The sequence below is a fragment of the Chelonoidis abingdonii genome, chromosome 1, assembly GCF_003597395.2.
Source record: "Chelonoidis abingdonii isolate Lonesome George chromosome 1, CheloAbing_2.0, whole genome shotgun sequence".
NCBI lineage: Eukaryota > Metazoa > Chordata > Testudines > Testudinidae > Chelonoidis > Chelonoidis abingdonii.
Genome location: NC_133769.1, coordinates 336,727,698 through 336,744,770, shown reverse-complemented (window position 1 = coordinate 336,744,770; position 17,073 = coordinate 336,727,698). Strand labels below are relative to the sequence as shown.

At 42.1% G+C, this 17,073-nt stretch overlaps 1 protein-coding gene across 1 annotated transcript in view; it reads right to left on the bottom strand.

Moving 5' to 3' along the window:
- Positions 1–3,051: 3,051 nt before the first annotated feature.
- The window catches only part of C1H11orf65 (chromosome 1 C11orf65 homolog), a 30,049-nt gene continuing 16,027 nt past the window's right edge, over positions 3,052–17,073 (bottom strand). Inside the window, exons 3-6 of the mRNA XM_075062746.1 lie at positions 11,850–11,983; positions 8,463–8,633; positions 8,153–8,208; positions 3,052–3,589 (exon numbers count right to left, since the gene is read on the bottom strand). Of these exons, the coding sequence (XP_074918847.1) occupies positions 3,408–3,589; positions 8,153–8,208; positions 8,463–8,633; positions 11,850–11,983 (543 nt within the window). The 3' untranslated portion in view covers positions 3,052–3,407. The remainder of the gene's footprint in view (positions 3,590–8,152; positions 8,209–8,462; positions 8,634–11,849; positions 11,984–17,073) is intronic.

The following is a 17,073-nucleotide window of genomic DNA, read 5'->3' as shown; positions in this document are numbered from 1 at the left end:
AGTTGTTTTTATTGCCAAAACAATCTTCGGTTTATTCAATATTTCACCTGTTAGTCCAAGCAAAAGGTCAGCTTTTTTTGTTTTTTTTCCCCCCACAGTTGTTTTGGAATGAATTCCATAATGTAAGGTATAACAAGGGAAGTCTCACCCCCCAAAAAATCCTCTTTATAAACTTTATAAAGGTTGTTTAAGCAAAACTGTTTTGTTTTGATATTACAAACAGGCTAGGGGTTCTGCTATAGACCACGAAGCCAGGAGGAAGAAGTCAATGATGCACTTCTAGAACAAATATCCAAAACACAAGACCTGGTAGTAATGGGGCACTTCAGCTACCCAGCCATCTGTTGAAAAAGCAATACAACAAAATGCAAAAATCTAGCATACATTCTTGGAATGTACTGTGGACAATTTCATGTTTCAGAAAGTGGAAGAAGTAACCAGGGGGAGGAGCTGCAACAATTTTAGACTTGATATTGAATAACAGTGGGGAGTTGGAAAAGCAGCAGAGAATCCTGTGGCACCTTATAGACTAACAGACGTTTTGGAGCATGAGCTGGTTGGGGAGTTGGTTGTGAACCTGAAGGTGGAAGGCAGCTTGGGTGAAAGTGATCATGAAATGATAAATTCATTGATTTTAAGGAAAGGAAGGAATGTGTGAAAGCAGCAGAATAGGGACAATGGACTTAAAAAAATAGACTTTAACAAACTCAGAGAACTAGTAGGTAAGGTCCCACAGGAAGAAAATCTAAGGGAAAAAGAGGTTTCGGAGAACTGTCAATATCTCAATGAGATTATATTAAAGGCACAACAGCAAACTATCCCAATGAGAAGGAAAGAAAGGAAGAATAGTGAGAAGCCAATATGGCTGTATTTGGCGTTCTTTAATGTCTGAAAATCAAAAAGGAATTCTACAGGAAGTGGAAACAGATTTTTCAAGATGAATACAAAAGAATAGTTAAGTGTGGATGGATGGAAAGAATCAGAAAGGTTAAGGCACAAAATGAGTTACACCTAGCAAGGGGCACAAAAGTCAATAAGAGGAGATTTTATAAATACAGTAGGAGCAAGAGAAAGACAAAATAAAATGTAGGTCCATTACTTAGCAAGGAAGAAGAGTTAATAGATGACACCAAGAAGGCTGAGGTGTTTGTCTATTTTGCTTGTCTTCATTAAAAGGGTTAGTTATACCCAATGCTTACCACAGTACTGAGCAAACTGGTTGAAACTCAATTGTCAGACACAAAGATGAACATAATTTGTTGGGGAAGAGTCAACTTGGTTTATGTAAAGCGAGCTCATGCCTCACTAATCTACTAGAATTCTTTGAAAGGGTCAACAAGCATGTGGACAAGGGGTTCCAATGGATACAATGTACTTAGATTTTCAGAAAGCTTTTGACAAGGTCCCTCACCAAAGGCTCTTAAGCAAAGTAACCTATCGTGGGATAAGAGGGAAGGTCCTCATGGATTGGCAACTGGTTAAAAGATAGGAAACAAAGGATAGGAATGGTCAGTTTTCAAAATGGCTAGTGGTGTCCACCAGGGGTCTGTTCAGTGCTATTCAACATATTCATAAATGATCTGGGAAAAGGGGTAAACAGTGAGGTGGCAAAATTTGCAGATGACACAAAACTACTCAAGATATTTACATCCCAGGCAGACTCTGAAGAGCTACAAAAGGATCTCAAAAAACTGAGTGACTGGGCAACAAAATGGCAGATGAAATTCAATATTGGTAAATGCAAAGTAATGCACATTGGAAAGCATAATCCCAACTATCAATATAAAATGATGGGGTCTAAATTAGCTGTTACCACTCAAGAAAGAGATCTTGGAATAATTATAGATAGTTCTCTGAAAACATCCATTCAATGTGCAGCAGCAGTCAAAAAAGCTAACAATGTTGGGAATCATTAAGAAAGGGATAGATAAGACAGAAAATATATTGCCTCTACATAAATCCATGGTACACCCACATGTTGAATACTGCGGGCAGATGTGGTTGCCTCATCTCAAAAAAGAGATACTGGAATTGGAAAAGGTTCAGAAAAGGGCAGCAAAAATGATTAGGGGTATGGAACGGCTTCTGTATGAGAAGTGATTAATAAGACAGAGACTTCAGCTTGAAAAAGAGAAGACTAAGGGGGGGATATGATTGAGGTCTAGAAAACCGTGACTGGTGTGGAGAAAGTAAATAAGGAAGTGTTATCTATTCCTCATAACACAAGAACTAGGGGTCGCCAAATGAAATTAATAGGCAGCAGGTTTAAAACAAACAAAAAGAAGTATTTCTTCACACAACGCACTGTCAACCTATGGAACTCTTTGCCAGAGGATGTTGTGAAGCCCAAGACAATAACAAGGTTCAGAAAAGAACTAGATAAATTCATGGAGGATAGGTCCGTGAATGGCTATTAGCCAGGATGGGCAGGGATGGTTTGCCAGAAGCTGGGAATGAGAGGCAGGGAATTGGATCACTTGATGATTACCTGTTCTGTTCCTTCCCTCTGAGGCACCTGGCATTGGCCACTGTTGGAAGGCAGGATACTGGGCTAGACGGACCTTTGGTCTGACCCAATATGGCCATTATGTGTTCTGTCATCTCTGACCAATTCCTATTAGTTTGTTTTAGAAGGTTTTTTGCACTGTAGACCCGCTACTAAGAAACATGAAATGATGATACTGTAGTTCAAAACAAAAAAGAGCCCCCTCCCACCAACCCACCCCCCTTTTTCAGGTAGGTTCAGACCAAGGTTAACATTTTTCATTCAGCCCTGCTTGGAAATGTAACTATTCAGCAGCTGCTCTGCCTTCATAACAGCAAATTCCATTGATACAACTGTTATACTGTGCAGGATCTGCTGGGTTTTAGAACTCTGACTGTAACCGTGTGTGTCAAATAGAAGCAAGAAGATAACATTGGGCAAGTCACTTAACCTTCAGTCTCGTCACTGCTAAAATCGGGTAATCCATAGCTAGCTCACAGGGGTACTGAGGCTTAATGGACTCGTAATTGTTTCAAAACATTTGGAAGCTTAAAAGTCCTGGAAGTGATAAGCATCAATTGTAAGCATCCACTTTATATTAGAGGCTGGAAAAAAATCTATAGAAAGAACAAATCACTATAATATTTGCTGAAGCATTTGGCATAATTTTATTGTATAGAATGTAGGTGTTCTAGAAGAGGGAGAAAAGTAAGGGAGGTTATTATTAGCATATTATGACTGATTCAAACCAGTTTTGGATACTGTTGTAATTTGTTTTTATAGCGGAGAGAATCATGCAGGACGTTTGTGTTTTACATGCAGATTTCTTGTTTAGTCAGCTCTAACTGCTGAAACTATAGCTCCATTTCATATCAAATTGAAGTAGAGCAAAACAGTATTCTAATGAATAGGAGCAAAATTATCATTCAGAATTGTTACTCATTGGGAGATTACAAGGTGAGTTTAATGGTGTTATAAATGTCCCTGACTTGAAGTCTGTTTCATTTAAAGGTAATGGATTAGGGGTTGGTGTTTCCTGGATGTTTCCATGCGATAGCTGTGAGAATTCACATAGATCATGTTGTGATACAATAAACTGGAAACCTAAAAAAAAATTGAAATATAGGTCAGAAAAATCTGTGCGAGGTAATGTAGATATTATTTAAACTAACTGTCCCACAGTCACACTTTGACCTAGCATAGTTCCTTTCTCTTTATAGTATTTATACACTGTAACTTTTTTTGAAAAAACCCATATAATGCTGTTTTAAAATAACAAAGATTAAACTCAGAAACTCAGCACACTTGAACAACCCTGCTTAAAAAGTTCTGTTTGTGTTAGCGAGACTGAGAAAATTAGGATGAACGAAAACAACTTTAGGAAACATGCCTTGCTAGCAGTGCTTTATTTTTTCTTTTATCCTGTACCACTGTTAAAAAAAAAATCAAATGCAAATACCGTCCAATTTTCCAACAATGAAAGATATTCCCTTTTTCTCCCCCATAAGAATAAACTGTGGGGCAAATTCTACTTTCCCAGTGGAGTAACTCATTAGTAGAGCTATAGAACTCAGCAGAGTTATTCTGGATTTACACAGTGCAAATGAGAGCAGAATTTGGCCCTTTATTTGTATCTTGGCCTTCTTTTGACTTGTCTCACCACCCTTTAATCTTCTGTGAGATGGTGCATATTACTACAGCCCAGGCCACTGCATAATGTCTAAATAGAGTGTCATTGTGAGAGCTGCTTTGTCAGCATGGCCAATAAACAGAAGAGTGGTTCTTGCCTGACTTAACTAAGGCTTTGTCTACACACAACAGTTTCACTGATTTAACTAATATTGTTTTAAAATCAATTTTGTTGAATCAATTGAAACACCTGTGAGGGGGCACATCAGCTTATATCAATTTAACTTTGGATTCCCTGCTGCTTCAGCAACTGTGTTGTCTGTCACTGGAGCAATGGTAGCATAACTGAAATATTTTTACATTGTTTTCTCTGATGACAGCATTACTGTTAATTAAAAACACACAAGGCTTTTTATTTGCATTGTACAATCATTTTAATATTAGACATCAATTTTAGTAAATTACGTTAAAAAACCCCACAGCCCTGCCCTCTACCAAAATCAGTGGAAAAATCAATTTTTGTATGCATTCCATTGAACTATCCAATGTCTCTTTACTAATGGCTAGATAATGCTGCCAGTACTAAAATGTCCTTGTAATTTCTAAACATTATAGATGACAATTTCCTAACTCAAAAAGTGTTGCAGCCATCACTGGAGGATTCTATATTAGACTTTGTCCTAGCAGATAAAGAGGAACTGATTACCAAACTAAATGTTAATGTAGCTTAGGTACAAGTGATTATGACTTGATTGCATTTATATTGCGCAAGCTGAATAAAATCCAGACCAGTAATATATATACAGAATGGGAAGAGACTGTCTAGGAAGGAGTATGGCAGAAAGAGATCTAGGGGTTATAGTGGACCACAAGCTAAATATGAGTCAACAGTGTGGTGCTGTTGCAAAAAAAGCAAACATGATTCTGGGATGCATCAACAGGTATGTTGTGAGCAAGACACAAGAAGCCATTTTTCCTCTCTACTCTGCGCTGGCGCTGGTTATGGCCTCAATGGATACTTGCTGTCCCGCTTCGGGCACTGCATTGCCAAAGAATTAGTGGAGAAAATGAAGGGTCAGAAAGAGCATAAGAATGATTAGTCGAGAACATGACTATAAGACAAGCTGAACAGAATTGGGTTTGTTTAGTTTGGCAAAAGAGAGAGATCTGAGAGGGGACATGTAAGCAGTTTTAGGTAAGTCTAGAAAGGTGTCATCAGGAGGAGAGAGAAAACTTGATCATCTTAGCCTCTAATATAGAACAAGAAGCAATGGGCTTAAAACGGCAGCAAGGAATTTAGGTTGGACATTAGGAAAAAGTTCTAACTGTCAGGGTGGTTAAACACTGAATAGAATGGTCTAAGGAGGTTGTGGAATCTCCATCTCTGGGATATTTAAGAGTAGGTTAGATAAATGTCTATCAGGGATGGTCTAGACAGTATTTGGTCCTGCCATGAGGGCAGGGGACTGGACTCGATGACGTCTCGAGGTCCCTTCCAGTCCTAGAGTCTATGAATCTATGAATACTTGGTGCTTTAATAGGGCCAATTTCACAAAGCTGAAAACAATTATGAGCTATCAGCTGAGAGGAAGAATTTAAATAGAAAAATGTGAATGATATTTGGGAATTATTTAAGAACACCTTACTAGAGATCCCAAAAGCCACAATCCCGCAACTGAGGAAAAAGGCTGTGCTGGTTGAAAAACAACCTGGTTTAGAGGGGAAGTGAAGACAGCTATAGAAAATAACATACAACAAATGGAAGAAAGGGAAAGTTGATAGTAATGAATATGAATATAAATCAGAAGTTAGGAATTGCAGAAAATTGATAAGGGAAGCCAAGAGACACAAGGAGAATTCCATGGGCAGCAGATTTAAGGACAATAAGGAGTTCTAAAAATATATTAGGAACAAAAATAATAATGACAATAGTACTGGTCCAGTACTAGATTGAAATGGTAGAATTATCAATAATAATTCAGAAGAGGCAAAGGTGTTCAATAAATATTTCTGTTCTGTAATTTGGGGGAAAAACAGATGATGCACTCTCATCATCTGGTAATAATAAAACTCTTTCCATTCCACTAGTATCACTGGAAAATGTTAAACAGAAGTTAGATATTTTTATATCAGCAGGTCCAGATAACTTGCATCAAAGAGTTTTAAAGGAGCTGGCTGAGGTGCTTGCTGCACCATTAATGCTTATTTTCACTAAATTTTGGAGCACTGAGGAAGTTCAAGAAGACTGGAAGAAAGCTAAAGTTGTGCCAATTTTTAAAAAGAGTCATTATAGGCCTGCCAGTCTGACATCAATACCAGGCAAGATAATGGAGCACCTGATTCCGGACTCAATTAACAATCAGCTAAAGGAGGGTAATGTAATTAATGTAAATCAACATGGTATCAACTAACTTGATATCTTTTTTGATGAGATTACAAGTTTGGTTGATAAAGGTAATGATGTTGACGTAGTATTTAAACTTCTGTAAGGTGTTTGCCCATGGGTGGTGGGTATAATAGGCCTCCTGTGGCACAGTCACTGCTGCCGGATGCCAGTTACGGGTTTGGTGGGGGAAATTTTTGTTTATTATCATGCCCCATGCAGGTTCCAGGGTGGCTGAGGAAACAGTATGTGTTACTCAGCTTCCTGGATTCATCAAATTACATTAGAATCTCCCTGGACTCCAAGGAGATTACTGATGAACTCAGGAAGCTGAGTAGCAGATACCACCTCCCAAGCTGCCCTGGAACCTGCATGACACATATCAAAAGCTCAGATTCTTCCAGAAGAGTCAAGAGTTTTGAATTTTCCTGCAGGGCACCTTGGGGTCTGGGGAGGGGAGGCGCAGCTGTGGCAGGTTGGGGGTGGAGTTCAGGGCTCCACCTGACCCAGGGCTCCTCCTAGTACTGGAAGTGTTACGTATGGATATAGGCCAAGTACCACACACAGTATAATACCTAAGCCCATACAGAACACACACACACACACACACACACCTTTGTCTGGTTGTCAGCTCCCACCTAACAACTACAGCCAAGAATATGGTCCTAAAATATACTGGGTGCACGTGTATTACATGCATTAGTGATGGAGTCACATATCAGCAATAACCCACATTAATAAATGAAAATAAATCTTACTACATCATCCTAAGAGATTCTGTTTTGTGTATTTTTAGTTTAAAATAGTAAAGTATTCCCTTGAGTCTTTCAAATGGATAAATGAAGTATACAAGAATCTTCCACACTGGAACACTTGGAAAGCACAGCTCTTAAAACCAGGCCTTCCTTGGATTGTAAGGTCTTTGGGTCAGGGCCTGTCTTTTTTATTCTGTGTTTGTAGAGTGCCTAGCACAGTAAAGTCCTGATCCGCAACTGGGGAATCCCAGGCACTACTATAATACAAATAAATAATATGCCTGTGAACCCACATATCTGGTAGGTCTAATTTTAGGTTTACTGGCCTGCTAATAGCAGAGAAAAAACATGTAAAAAAGATAAACTAAATTATTGCATATAAAACCTGATTGTAAAAAGACGCAGGCATTACTAATACAGAGGCAGAAATTCAATTTTAAAAAGACTAGAGAAACCAGAACTTGTTTGTTTTCTCAAAGATGAGCAGTGCTGATGTTTGGAGAAATGTAAACAAATCAGATTGTAGAAGCAAATGTGTAAATCATAATTGGCTACAGCTGAGTTTAATAAAAAGGGTTTGACTTTGAAAAGGCTATTCGTATTTTCTGGAACTCTTACATTCCATTTTCTTTTTCATATATTAGGTTAAAAATAGCTTACACTTTTGATATTCATAACAAAGATCACCAGATCTTGATGATACTGATAAATATACTGATTTCTTGGTAAGTTTGCATGATTGGAAATTAGAATATTTTTGTCTGGAAGCTAAGGATAGTGGCTATGGAAAAAATAATTTATACAATAAACATGGAACATAGCTGCAATTTTTAAAGTAATTTTTTGAGAGCAAAATTGTGTTTGAAGCCATTTACCACAACTATAATTGGCGCCACTTACCCTGGTAGTTAGCTGATGAGTTGCTTGTTGCAATTTCTTTCCACTGACTAATATATCTAAACACATTAAGTAAACACACATTCAGTTTAAGGTACAATTAACAAAATCCTGGAAATTAAACACAAGTTTAATCTTTTGAGAAGTTAACTTTTTGGAAGCTGAAACATTTCCAAGAAGATCAAGGCCACAGTACAGAACAATGGAAGGAGAAGATTTAAAATGGGAGAAGCTGGGGCTGATCAAGGCTCTATTACAGATAATAAAATCCTTCCGAAGGGAAAGAAAACAAACAAAAACCCCACATACTTACTCTTCAAAGTTAAGTGCATTTGTCCATTCCAACAGTTCATCCACTTCCCATTCCATTACATTGTCTGTTCCTCCTTTCTCAACAGCATTGACGATGCCTTCTGCACTTCTCTGAATTAAGATTGCGGTGGTAGGGTCCTCTGTTTTGACCCGCAAGCTTCCTGCATAATACCTAATAGTGAAACAAGAATATATTATTGCAGGTTGCTTGAAACAGTTATATTTTCTGACGTTAAGGGGCACTATATCCCAACATATTGTCTTATTCTAGCAGAACCAACTAAGGATAACATGGGTGGTATGTGAATAGAAATATTATGTACCTTAATAATTATTAACTTTGATTTAATGGTGACATAGTAAGGCAGGGAAGAGAATCAAGTATGTGTGTACACAATTTAAATATAGATTCTACTATTTTTTCTTTTATCATTTTAATATCATATATGTTAGACTTTTTAATCCCAAATGATCCTCAAAGCATTTTACAAAATGATATAACAGTTATGTAGGCATCACCTTCTTCACCACCATATAGAGTGACTTCTGGGTTTTTTAAACAGTACACCACACCATACACAACAATTTGTACACTGGATATACAACTGAAACACAGATCTTCCCAGAGGTGACCATTTCAAGCATATGAGAGGGTCAAAAAATGACCTATCTTCTAGAAGAAGCTACTTTTATAAATATTTCCCTAACATTTTAAAGCACTTGTCTTGACCTTGTTTGTTAATGATGTCAGGACTATGCCTGTGAGAAGGATAATCTAGAATAAATGAGCCTAGAATTAATGAGTAGATGAAAACATGAGTGTCCCATTTATATTATATATTCTTAGTTCTTGTCTTTGGGAAGTTATTCTCCTTTGTTTAGGAAGGAGGATACTTGCAAGAACACACATGGGCCGACTTGCCTCTTCCTCTCAAAAGAATACGTCATTCTTCATGCCTGCCCCACCTCCCAGTAATGTAGGAAGAAAGAAATCACAAGGGAAAACTGGTTTTTGTTGTTAAAAAAAAAACATTGTTAAACACCGCAAACAATCCAACTATTTTAGGCTTATTGAAATTCTTTGGGCATCACACACTGAAATGATTTGCAAGCTCTTTGTGGTGAGTAATGTTATGATATTACATAAATGGAAGTAAATTTAAAAATTATACTACAAAGACAGTTGTGTGTCCCTTTGCCTTTTACATACAAGAATGCCATTTGAATTATATATCAGGTCAGAACAGGACAAAAGCTAAACTTCAACAATTCTCAAAATAGAGCTGTATTTCTTTCTTCTATCTCTGTACGCTTATTCCTTTCTCTGCCAAATTCCCATTGACTTCAATAGACTGAAGAAGAGCTCTGTGTAAGCTCAAAAGCTTGTCTCTCTGACCAACAGAAGTTGGTCCAATAAAAGATATTACCGCCCACACTTTGTCTCTCCAAGGAAAGTTTTGCCTGAGTAAGGAATGGACGATTTAGTCCATTTATTTTTAAAATGCTCATTATGGTGATCCAGTGACACCCAGAAACAATCATCTGCTTCATAGACTGTAATTTGGGATCAACTTCTTATCTTGTTTCTTTGGCTTGGGTAAGAGGAATTTTAACATTCCCATTACAGCAGCTTCTTGTGTTGTGCTGCTGAAACTCTGGCGAAAGTGGAGTTGTGTTCTCCTCCTCAAAGTGAGGTTAGCATTATGTTAAATGTGATGAGCTGGGTACTGCATTACAATATTGACGTATGTGGGCTTAATTCTGATGAATCCATGTTAAGCCAATGCGTTTGGAACTGGTGATGTGCAGCACAATACTGTTATCCCTCTCGAAAAAACAAATAAGGGCTTGTACAAATTCTATAGCCTATGCTATGCAGGAAGTCAAGCTAGTGGAACTGATCATAGAGATTTCTCTGACCCTTAGAATCTGTGAATATGTTACCATTTAAAACTCATACCTCTGCATGCTATATTTTTTCTAATAAATTAATTTTGTAGTAATCTTTAAAATAAAATGAATGTCCAGTTAAATGACACCCAGTGGCATGCCTGTATGGTGACAGAGGCACTTGGGATTGCAGTTGTGTACTTTTTATACATGTCCACTGAAACAACAATTAATGCCAAGGAATAATTTGTTTTCTCTCTTCAGAAAACAGACTATAACATTTGGCCTACTCAAGCAGGGGTTATAAAAATACAACTGTTTGTCCTGGGAGCCACAACTTTTCTTCCATTAAGCTATCATTAGAGATGATTGGTCTGTCTGCCTTCCTACCTACTTAACATGGTTTAATGTAGATGTTAAATAATATAGGGGTGAAGATTTTGTGTGATTACACTGGTCAGGACCTTGGAGGTGGATAAACAGTTGCCCATAAGTAGCTATTGGTTTGTTCTAAAAGGAAGGAGCTGAGTTATTTCAGGGTGTGACCTTTCAACCCTGCAGGTTCTTGGAGGCTGGAGACTGTTTTTTGCTAGCTTCTTAATTCGTTTGCTTAAAACAAGGAGGCTAGACACTGGCCATAGCTGCAAGGTCTTGAGTGTCGAGTTTTTTGGTTCTGGTTAGACTATTGCCCTTCTTAGGCTGCATGGTAGATGTCTCTTATTAAATGAACTACTGGCAATCTCACTTAGGAATGCTCCATGGTATTCCATACAAACCTACCATATAGTAACAGCAGTTGTCCTTGTCACAGATGGTGACCCTGCTTGCACTTAGTGATTCAGTGACTACTGTTTGCGTGTATAGGTTGGTATCTTGGAATGAAGGTGTTATGTTTCTGATCTTGTTCTCAGCTTGTTCCCGGTGGCTTATACAGCCATTCCAGATATGGGTGATCTTCTCTGGGAAACAAGATGAAAATTCCTGGGAGGAGAGGGTGCTATATTCTAGAGATGATGGGGCAGTGATCTACAAGCAGAAGAGGAAGCTGCCTATATGTGGAGTTCCTCTTTTCTGAATAGAACTGGGAAGAACTATCACCCTCTCTGATGCTGTCTTTCTCTATGCTCCCAGATTTTTTTGCGGAAATCCACATGACAGATAATACAGCCCAATGTCACATCACGTCCTTCTGCATTGCCTCTACAGCCCCCAGTGCATAGCTGCAGAGGGTTATAACCAATAAAATAATAACTCCTATAGGAGCTATCCATTCTCAGATATAGAAGAGGCAATATCCTGCTGCCCCAAATGGAACTAGCTCCATTTGGAAGTTCAGCGGGACTTGGTAGTGATATATAATTTAATTACTTATAACACAGTTACACAGCGTTTTAAGATAATTTAGCCATGAAAGCTAATGATTTCTGAAAAGACCCATAACCAGAATACTACTCTAATCATGCCCAGAAACATAAGTCTGAAAATTGCATCAACTCACATTTTTGTCATCCATTCAATTTTTCTCCTTTTTCTTCTCTGGTCAATGTCTTGTTTCCTCTTCAGCTTAGAGTAATGGAATTCCTTTTCCTTTGTGTTGTCCTCATCAGTTATAGGATCTATGGTCCTCCAAAACTACTGGCAAATGTGATGTATTGTTTGGACTAGTTTCACAAAAACACAATTACTGATTTTCTTCCCCTCTATTCCCCTGGGCATGTCTTCTCATTTATAAATCCCATGATTGGTCCTTTACATTGAGAATAATTAAAGCTCTTCTTCGAGTGCTTGCTCATATCCATTCCAAGTAGGTGTGCGCACGCCGCGTGCACGTTCGTCGGAAGAATTTTCCCCTAGCAACACCCGGTGGGTCGGCAGGCGCCCCCTGGTGTGGCGCCGTTGGTGGCGACACCATATATACATCCTCCCCTGCCGACCGCCCGACCTCCCTCAGTTCCTTCTTACCTGCCGGTCGGTCGTGTGAATCAGATGGAGTGCGGCTTAGCTGACTCTCCCCTTCCCTACTACTCTTCTCAACATGGGCAGTGGAGTGCCGCCTCTTTTTGTCATTCAAGAGTTCAATAAGTTCTAGTTGTAGACTAGTTAGTTGTTGAGTGAAGTTAATAGAAGCGTTAGTATATTAACCAGGCTACTTATGGAATAGAAAAGGGGCTGGAGGTTCAAATCCTTCCGTTACCACCTCCCTGGGCCCGGGCTCAATGCCTGGCTCTCGTCGGTCAAAAAACATTGCTTACCACAGGAAATCCTGTCCGCCTCAGGCCGATGCTTACGGAGACCCCCATGGATTCGCTCTGCCCCTGAAGTTCCTGGCAATAGATCCCACATTGACTGCGAGCCAAAAAGTGTCCGGAACATTTGATAAGTCCTTCAAAAAACACACGACTAAAACAGGGACGCAGGAACTCCCGCTGAAAGCAGCCTCTGAAAGGAGGCGGCCCTGAACCCTGCAGCTTCAGCCACCGAGTGCGCCGCAGGCGCGCATACGCGGCTCTTCATAAGGGCTGCGCTAGTCAGACGTAGACAGGCCGGTACCAGTTTAAAAACCTGGTCAAGCTGAGTGTGAATGTGCCTCAGTTTAAGACTAGTGGTAAGAAATCACTTAAGGGGCCGACACTAAACACGGATCCATCAAGAACAGAGGCCTCTTCACTTTTTTACTTGACACCTTTTTCAATGCAGAATGTTAATGGCGTGGACCTCCACTGAGAAACTGATTGACAAAGGGTTTTACTTTTCATATAACAGTTATTGTTAGTAAAATGCTTTAAGAAAAAGTGCGTAGCGAGGTGACTTACAGAATATCAGTGTGAGGGTGGGCCTGCTTCTTCACTGGCGAGAGCCATCTATCTTGCCGCTCACTATTGGCAACGTCTCCAGGCCAAGAAAGTCTATAATGCCGTCCGGCTGACCTGCGGCTGCCTTCCCATGTCCCCCAGCGAAAGAGCAAAGAAAAAGCCGCAAAGGCCCTGCGGCTTGCCATCTCCAGCCACGAAATAGTCCTAAAGCATGAGGAAGACCTCGATTTCTCGTCCTGCGCAACCACTGCCAGCTGCCGCGGCATTCCACAGTCCGGGCACCTGGTAAACTCCTGCACCGTCGAGCTCCGGCCAAGGCAAGAGGCCGTCGAAGTCCGTTCCATAAGACAGGCTCCTCTCCGCCTCTCACTGCCAGTTAGGCTTGAGCTGGCTGTCCCTACACAGTGCCCCCGAGCCTATTTGCAGACGCTAGCGGAACAAGAAGAATTGCGAACTCACTGGGAGTGAGCCCTAATCTCGCCTCACCCCCGTGCAAGCCATAGCCTGGTGCGGGTTACTTTCCTTTGGTAATGAGGAAGCGTGGTGAATGATCGGGAGGACCAGGTCAACGCCACCACACGCAGGCGTAGACCTAAGTGCACGTTTCGGTTGCTGGTCGTATGCTCGCTACTAAGGACTGACCACCACCGCTTTCCGTCATTGGCTTTACCGCCGCGCTGCAGCACTTGGTTGGCCAACACATACCCCAGGCCGACCCTGGGCTCGAGTCCCACTGGTAAGCTGTTGTTCCTGCACTGATCTAATCTCTCTCTCTCAAAGGGCGCCTGTGCATTGCTTGCGCGGCGACACACAGGTAGTTGGTCCGTCAACGTTTTCTTCCGAGCAGTAAGCTCAGCACCCAAAAAGTTCGGTCTGGCTTCCCGTGCAAGCATCCTTGGGTACCGAGTGGGATTCCGATCCCCAACACCTCAGCAACGAATATACTTAGCAAGATCCTGGACACACCGGATCCTCAGGGTCAAGCCTCTATCCCGCGGCCATCCATGTTGATATTTGTTAAAGGGTAACAGTGAAGTGCTACCTGCCAAAGGTTGAGCAACAATCCATGATCTCTCCCAACAGCGCTGTGTCGAGCCCGCTCCAACCGATCTCGGCACCTGGTATTACATCTCCCAGGTACCTGCGTACTCTTCGTATCCTCCAGAAAATTCTGTCCAGTCAAACGAGAAAACAAGATCTGAGTTTCCCTGCTCGCTCTTCCAGCCACAGCGATGACGTCCCCGGTACCAGTTTTTCCAATCTCTACTTCACCGCATGGACTTTTCTCCTCTCCGGCCCTGAGTACGAAGAACACCCTCATGCTGCAGGTATCGTCTCCCGCCCAAAGCAGCGCCTTGTAAAGTGGTGGATCTATGGACTCCCCACGCACTATGACCTATCAGTCCGAAATCCAAGGGATTAGGAACAAACCAACCAGCAGGTAGTCCTTCTGGACGCCGCCTGGGTGCCTACCCTACCGTACTGCCCAAACCCAGGCGTATCCCCAATCAACGACACGCTCGCGGTTCAGCGGCTTCAAGTCTGTCGGTACCACGAGGCCACCAATCAAGTTGTCCTCCCCAGCAATGAACGACGTTCAACAAGCTGTATACCGCATGACCCTGGAGGGCTGCAGGACTGAGAAGCGACCCCCCTGCACCTGGCAACAGAGTCACAGCCATGTAATTCCAAAGTAGGGTCCCGGGTCTCCTCAGTCCCTCATCTCTTCCAGCCGGCATGAGATGGTAGCGGTCAACAAAAGTTATAAGACCCTCGAGGAATCACGCTCGCGCCTCTAATTGCGATCCTTTGCAGACGCACCCACCAGGGACTAAGCTCGCCGTGTACGCTGTAATGCACCCCAACTCACAGGTGGAAGGAAGGTTCCCGGCAGATGGAAGGGCACCTCGGTCGTTTGAACATTTCTCAAGGTCTTCGAGGCCAATGCTATGCTGAACGCGTAAGTAAGCCCTGACCTACTCTTATAGCGCTCCACTCCCAGGGCTAAGGCAGGACATCGAATCTGGACAGTCATCCATGCGTGCCATTCCCCCACTACTCAGAGGTGCATGGGAGGAGGAGAAGTATTATGGTACCATCTAAGGGGTACGTACCTTTTAACAACACCATCCCTTCCTCGGCGAGTAGCTCTTCTTGGTCGTTGTGCGCTCTGTGACACGAAGGGAGGCAGCAAAAATGGCCAGCAAAGCCACCCACCAGAAACTCCCAAGCAGCCTCTTTGCAAAGCTCCAACTTCTTTCCAAATGCTCTGGATCCACGAAGATAGCCAAACACACTTCATAAAGAAACAATTCTGTCGTGTCCTGGCACCTCATTTGGTTCATAAAAGCACAGCTTTGCAAAAAGTGGGAATTCACAGGACCAGGACTTTACAAATTCACGTTAGTTACATCGATGTATTGCGATGTTTCCATTCTCTTTGATGCAGGGCCTGGTGATGCCAGCATACAGCTGTGTTAGCCTATGTGGTTAATGGTTCCTATATCTTGTTCACCACCAGTCCTATTGCCTGTCATAGTGAATCAGACCAATCTGCCAGTCGCAAACAACAGAACAACACTCTCTCTGCTCCGGACCCGCTAACTTCAGCGGATTCAGCTATTCAAGAATATCCAAGTCAGATTACTGAAGCCAATCCCAGAATCTACCGGTATGGGATTCTAAACCTGGGGCCTTTACACCAATCAAAATTGCCCGCGTCCGCCTATTGATCCTGCAGGTGCTTTTCCTCAGTAGAATACCAACTTAATACTTGTACCTTGGCCAATCCATGCGGCATATGCCAACAAGAAACTAGTTTCCACTAGGCAAGGTCCCCCCCAGATTCCAGAACCTGCTCGAGGAGGGAAAAAGATCTCCGACCTCCTACAGCCTCCTCCATCGCGGATCGGCGGCTAGGACTGTTGCACAGGAGTCACAATGCGGAGAATATCTTGGTTGCAGGTTTCCGGCCTACCCTCCGAACTGCGAAACACACAATTCAGACCTCCATTTAAGGCCAGGGTCTTTTCTCTAAAAAAAACGGACCAAGGCTCAAAGCTCAAGGACAACCGTGTTATAATGCGCTTCCACGGGATGCACACTCCGCACACCAACGGCGGTCTTTTCGGGCCCCCATCCACACCCTACCCCACATGCCCTTGACAAAGATTGTAATAAGAGACATGGCCGGGTGAACCGAGAACCCCAATCTGGTCTCAAGGGGGAAAGATAATGGTTCCGCCACCACGCCGGGACCAAGCAAACTGTCAAAGGATGCGGTCGAGAGCAGAGCACCAACTTTACCCGATCTCTACAAACCAGTTTCCAACCGTCTTTCATTACCCTTCCTCCCGGCGTGGACCCGACTAACTTCCGATCGTTGAGGTCTACGCACGTGGAATGTTGGTTACCATCGCCAGTTTATTTCACCCTCCCTCCCACCACCTCCCCGTCCTTCAGGATCCCTTCACTCTCCTCTGGCAGGAACTGCACGCTTCTTCTCGAAATCGGAGCCTAGAGGAGGTACCCGTGCTCAAGAACTCAGGGGGTCAGGGTTTTAGCTTACCATATATTTTTATCCCCAAGTCGAAGGAGGCCTTCGACCCATCCTAGACCTCCACGGGCTCAAGCTTCTTAAAGAAGTGCCTGAAAGTTCCACATGGTTTACTTGGATCTATTATCCGTCCACTTGTGGATCGGGAAGACTGAATTCGCTACACTGACTTTGATCACGAAGGACGCTTAGCTTACTTAGTGGGAAGGAATTTTGAAGACTTTCAAAATTGACATCGTAAATGGTCCAGACAAATTGGGTGTCCTTTAGAAAGGAATAATGCCTTTAAACAAGTGTTCTTCACTGCCATCCTATTGGCATTTAACCATACAGCGGTCACACAATGTCTACAC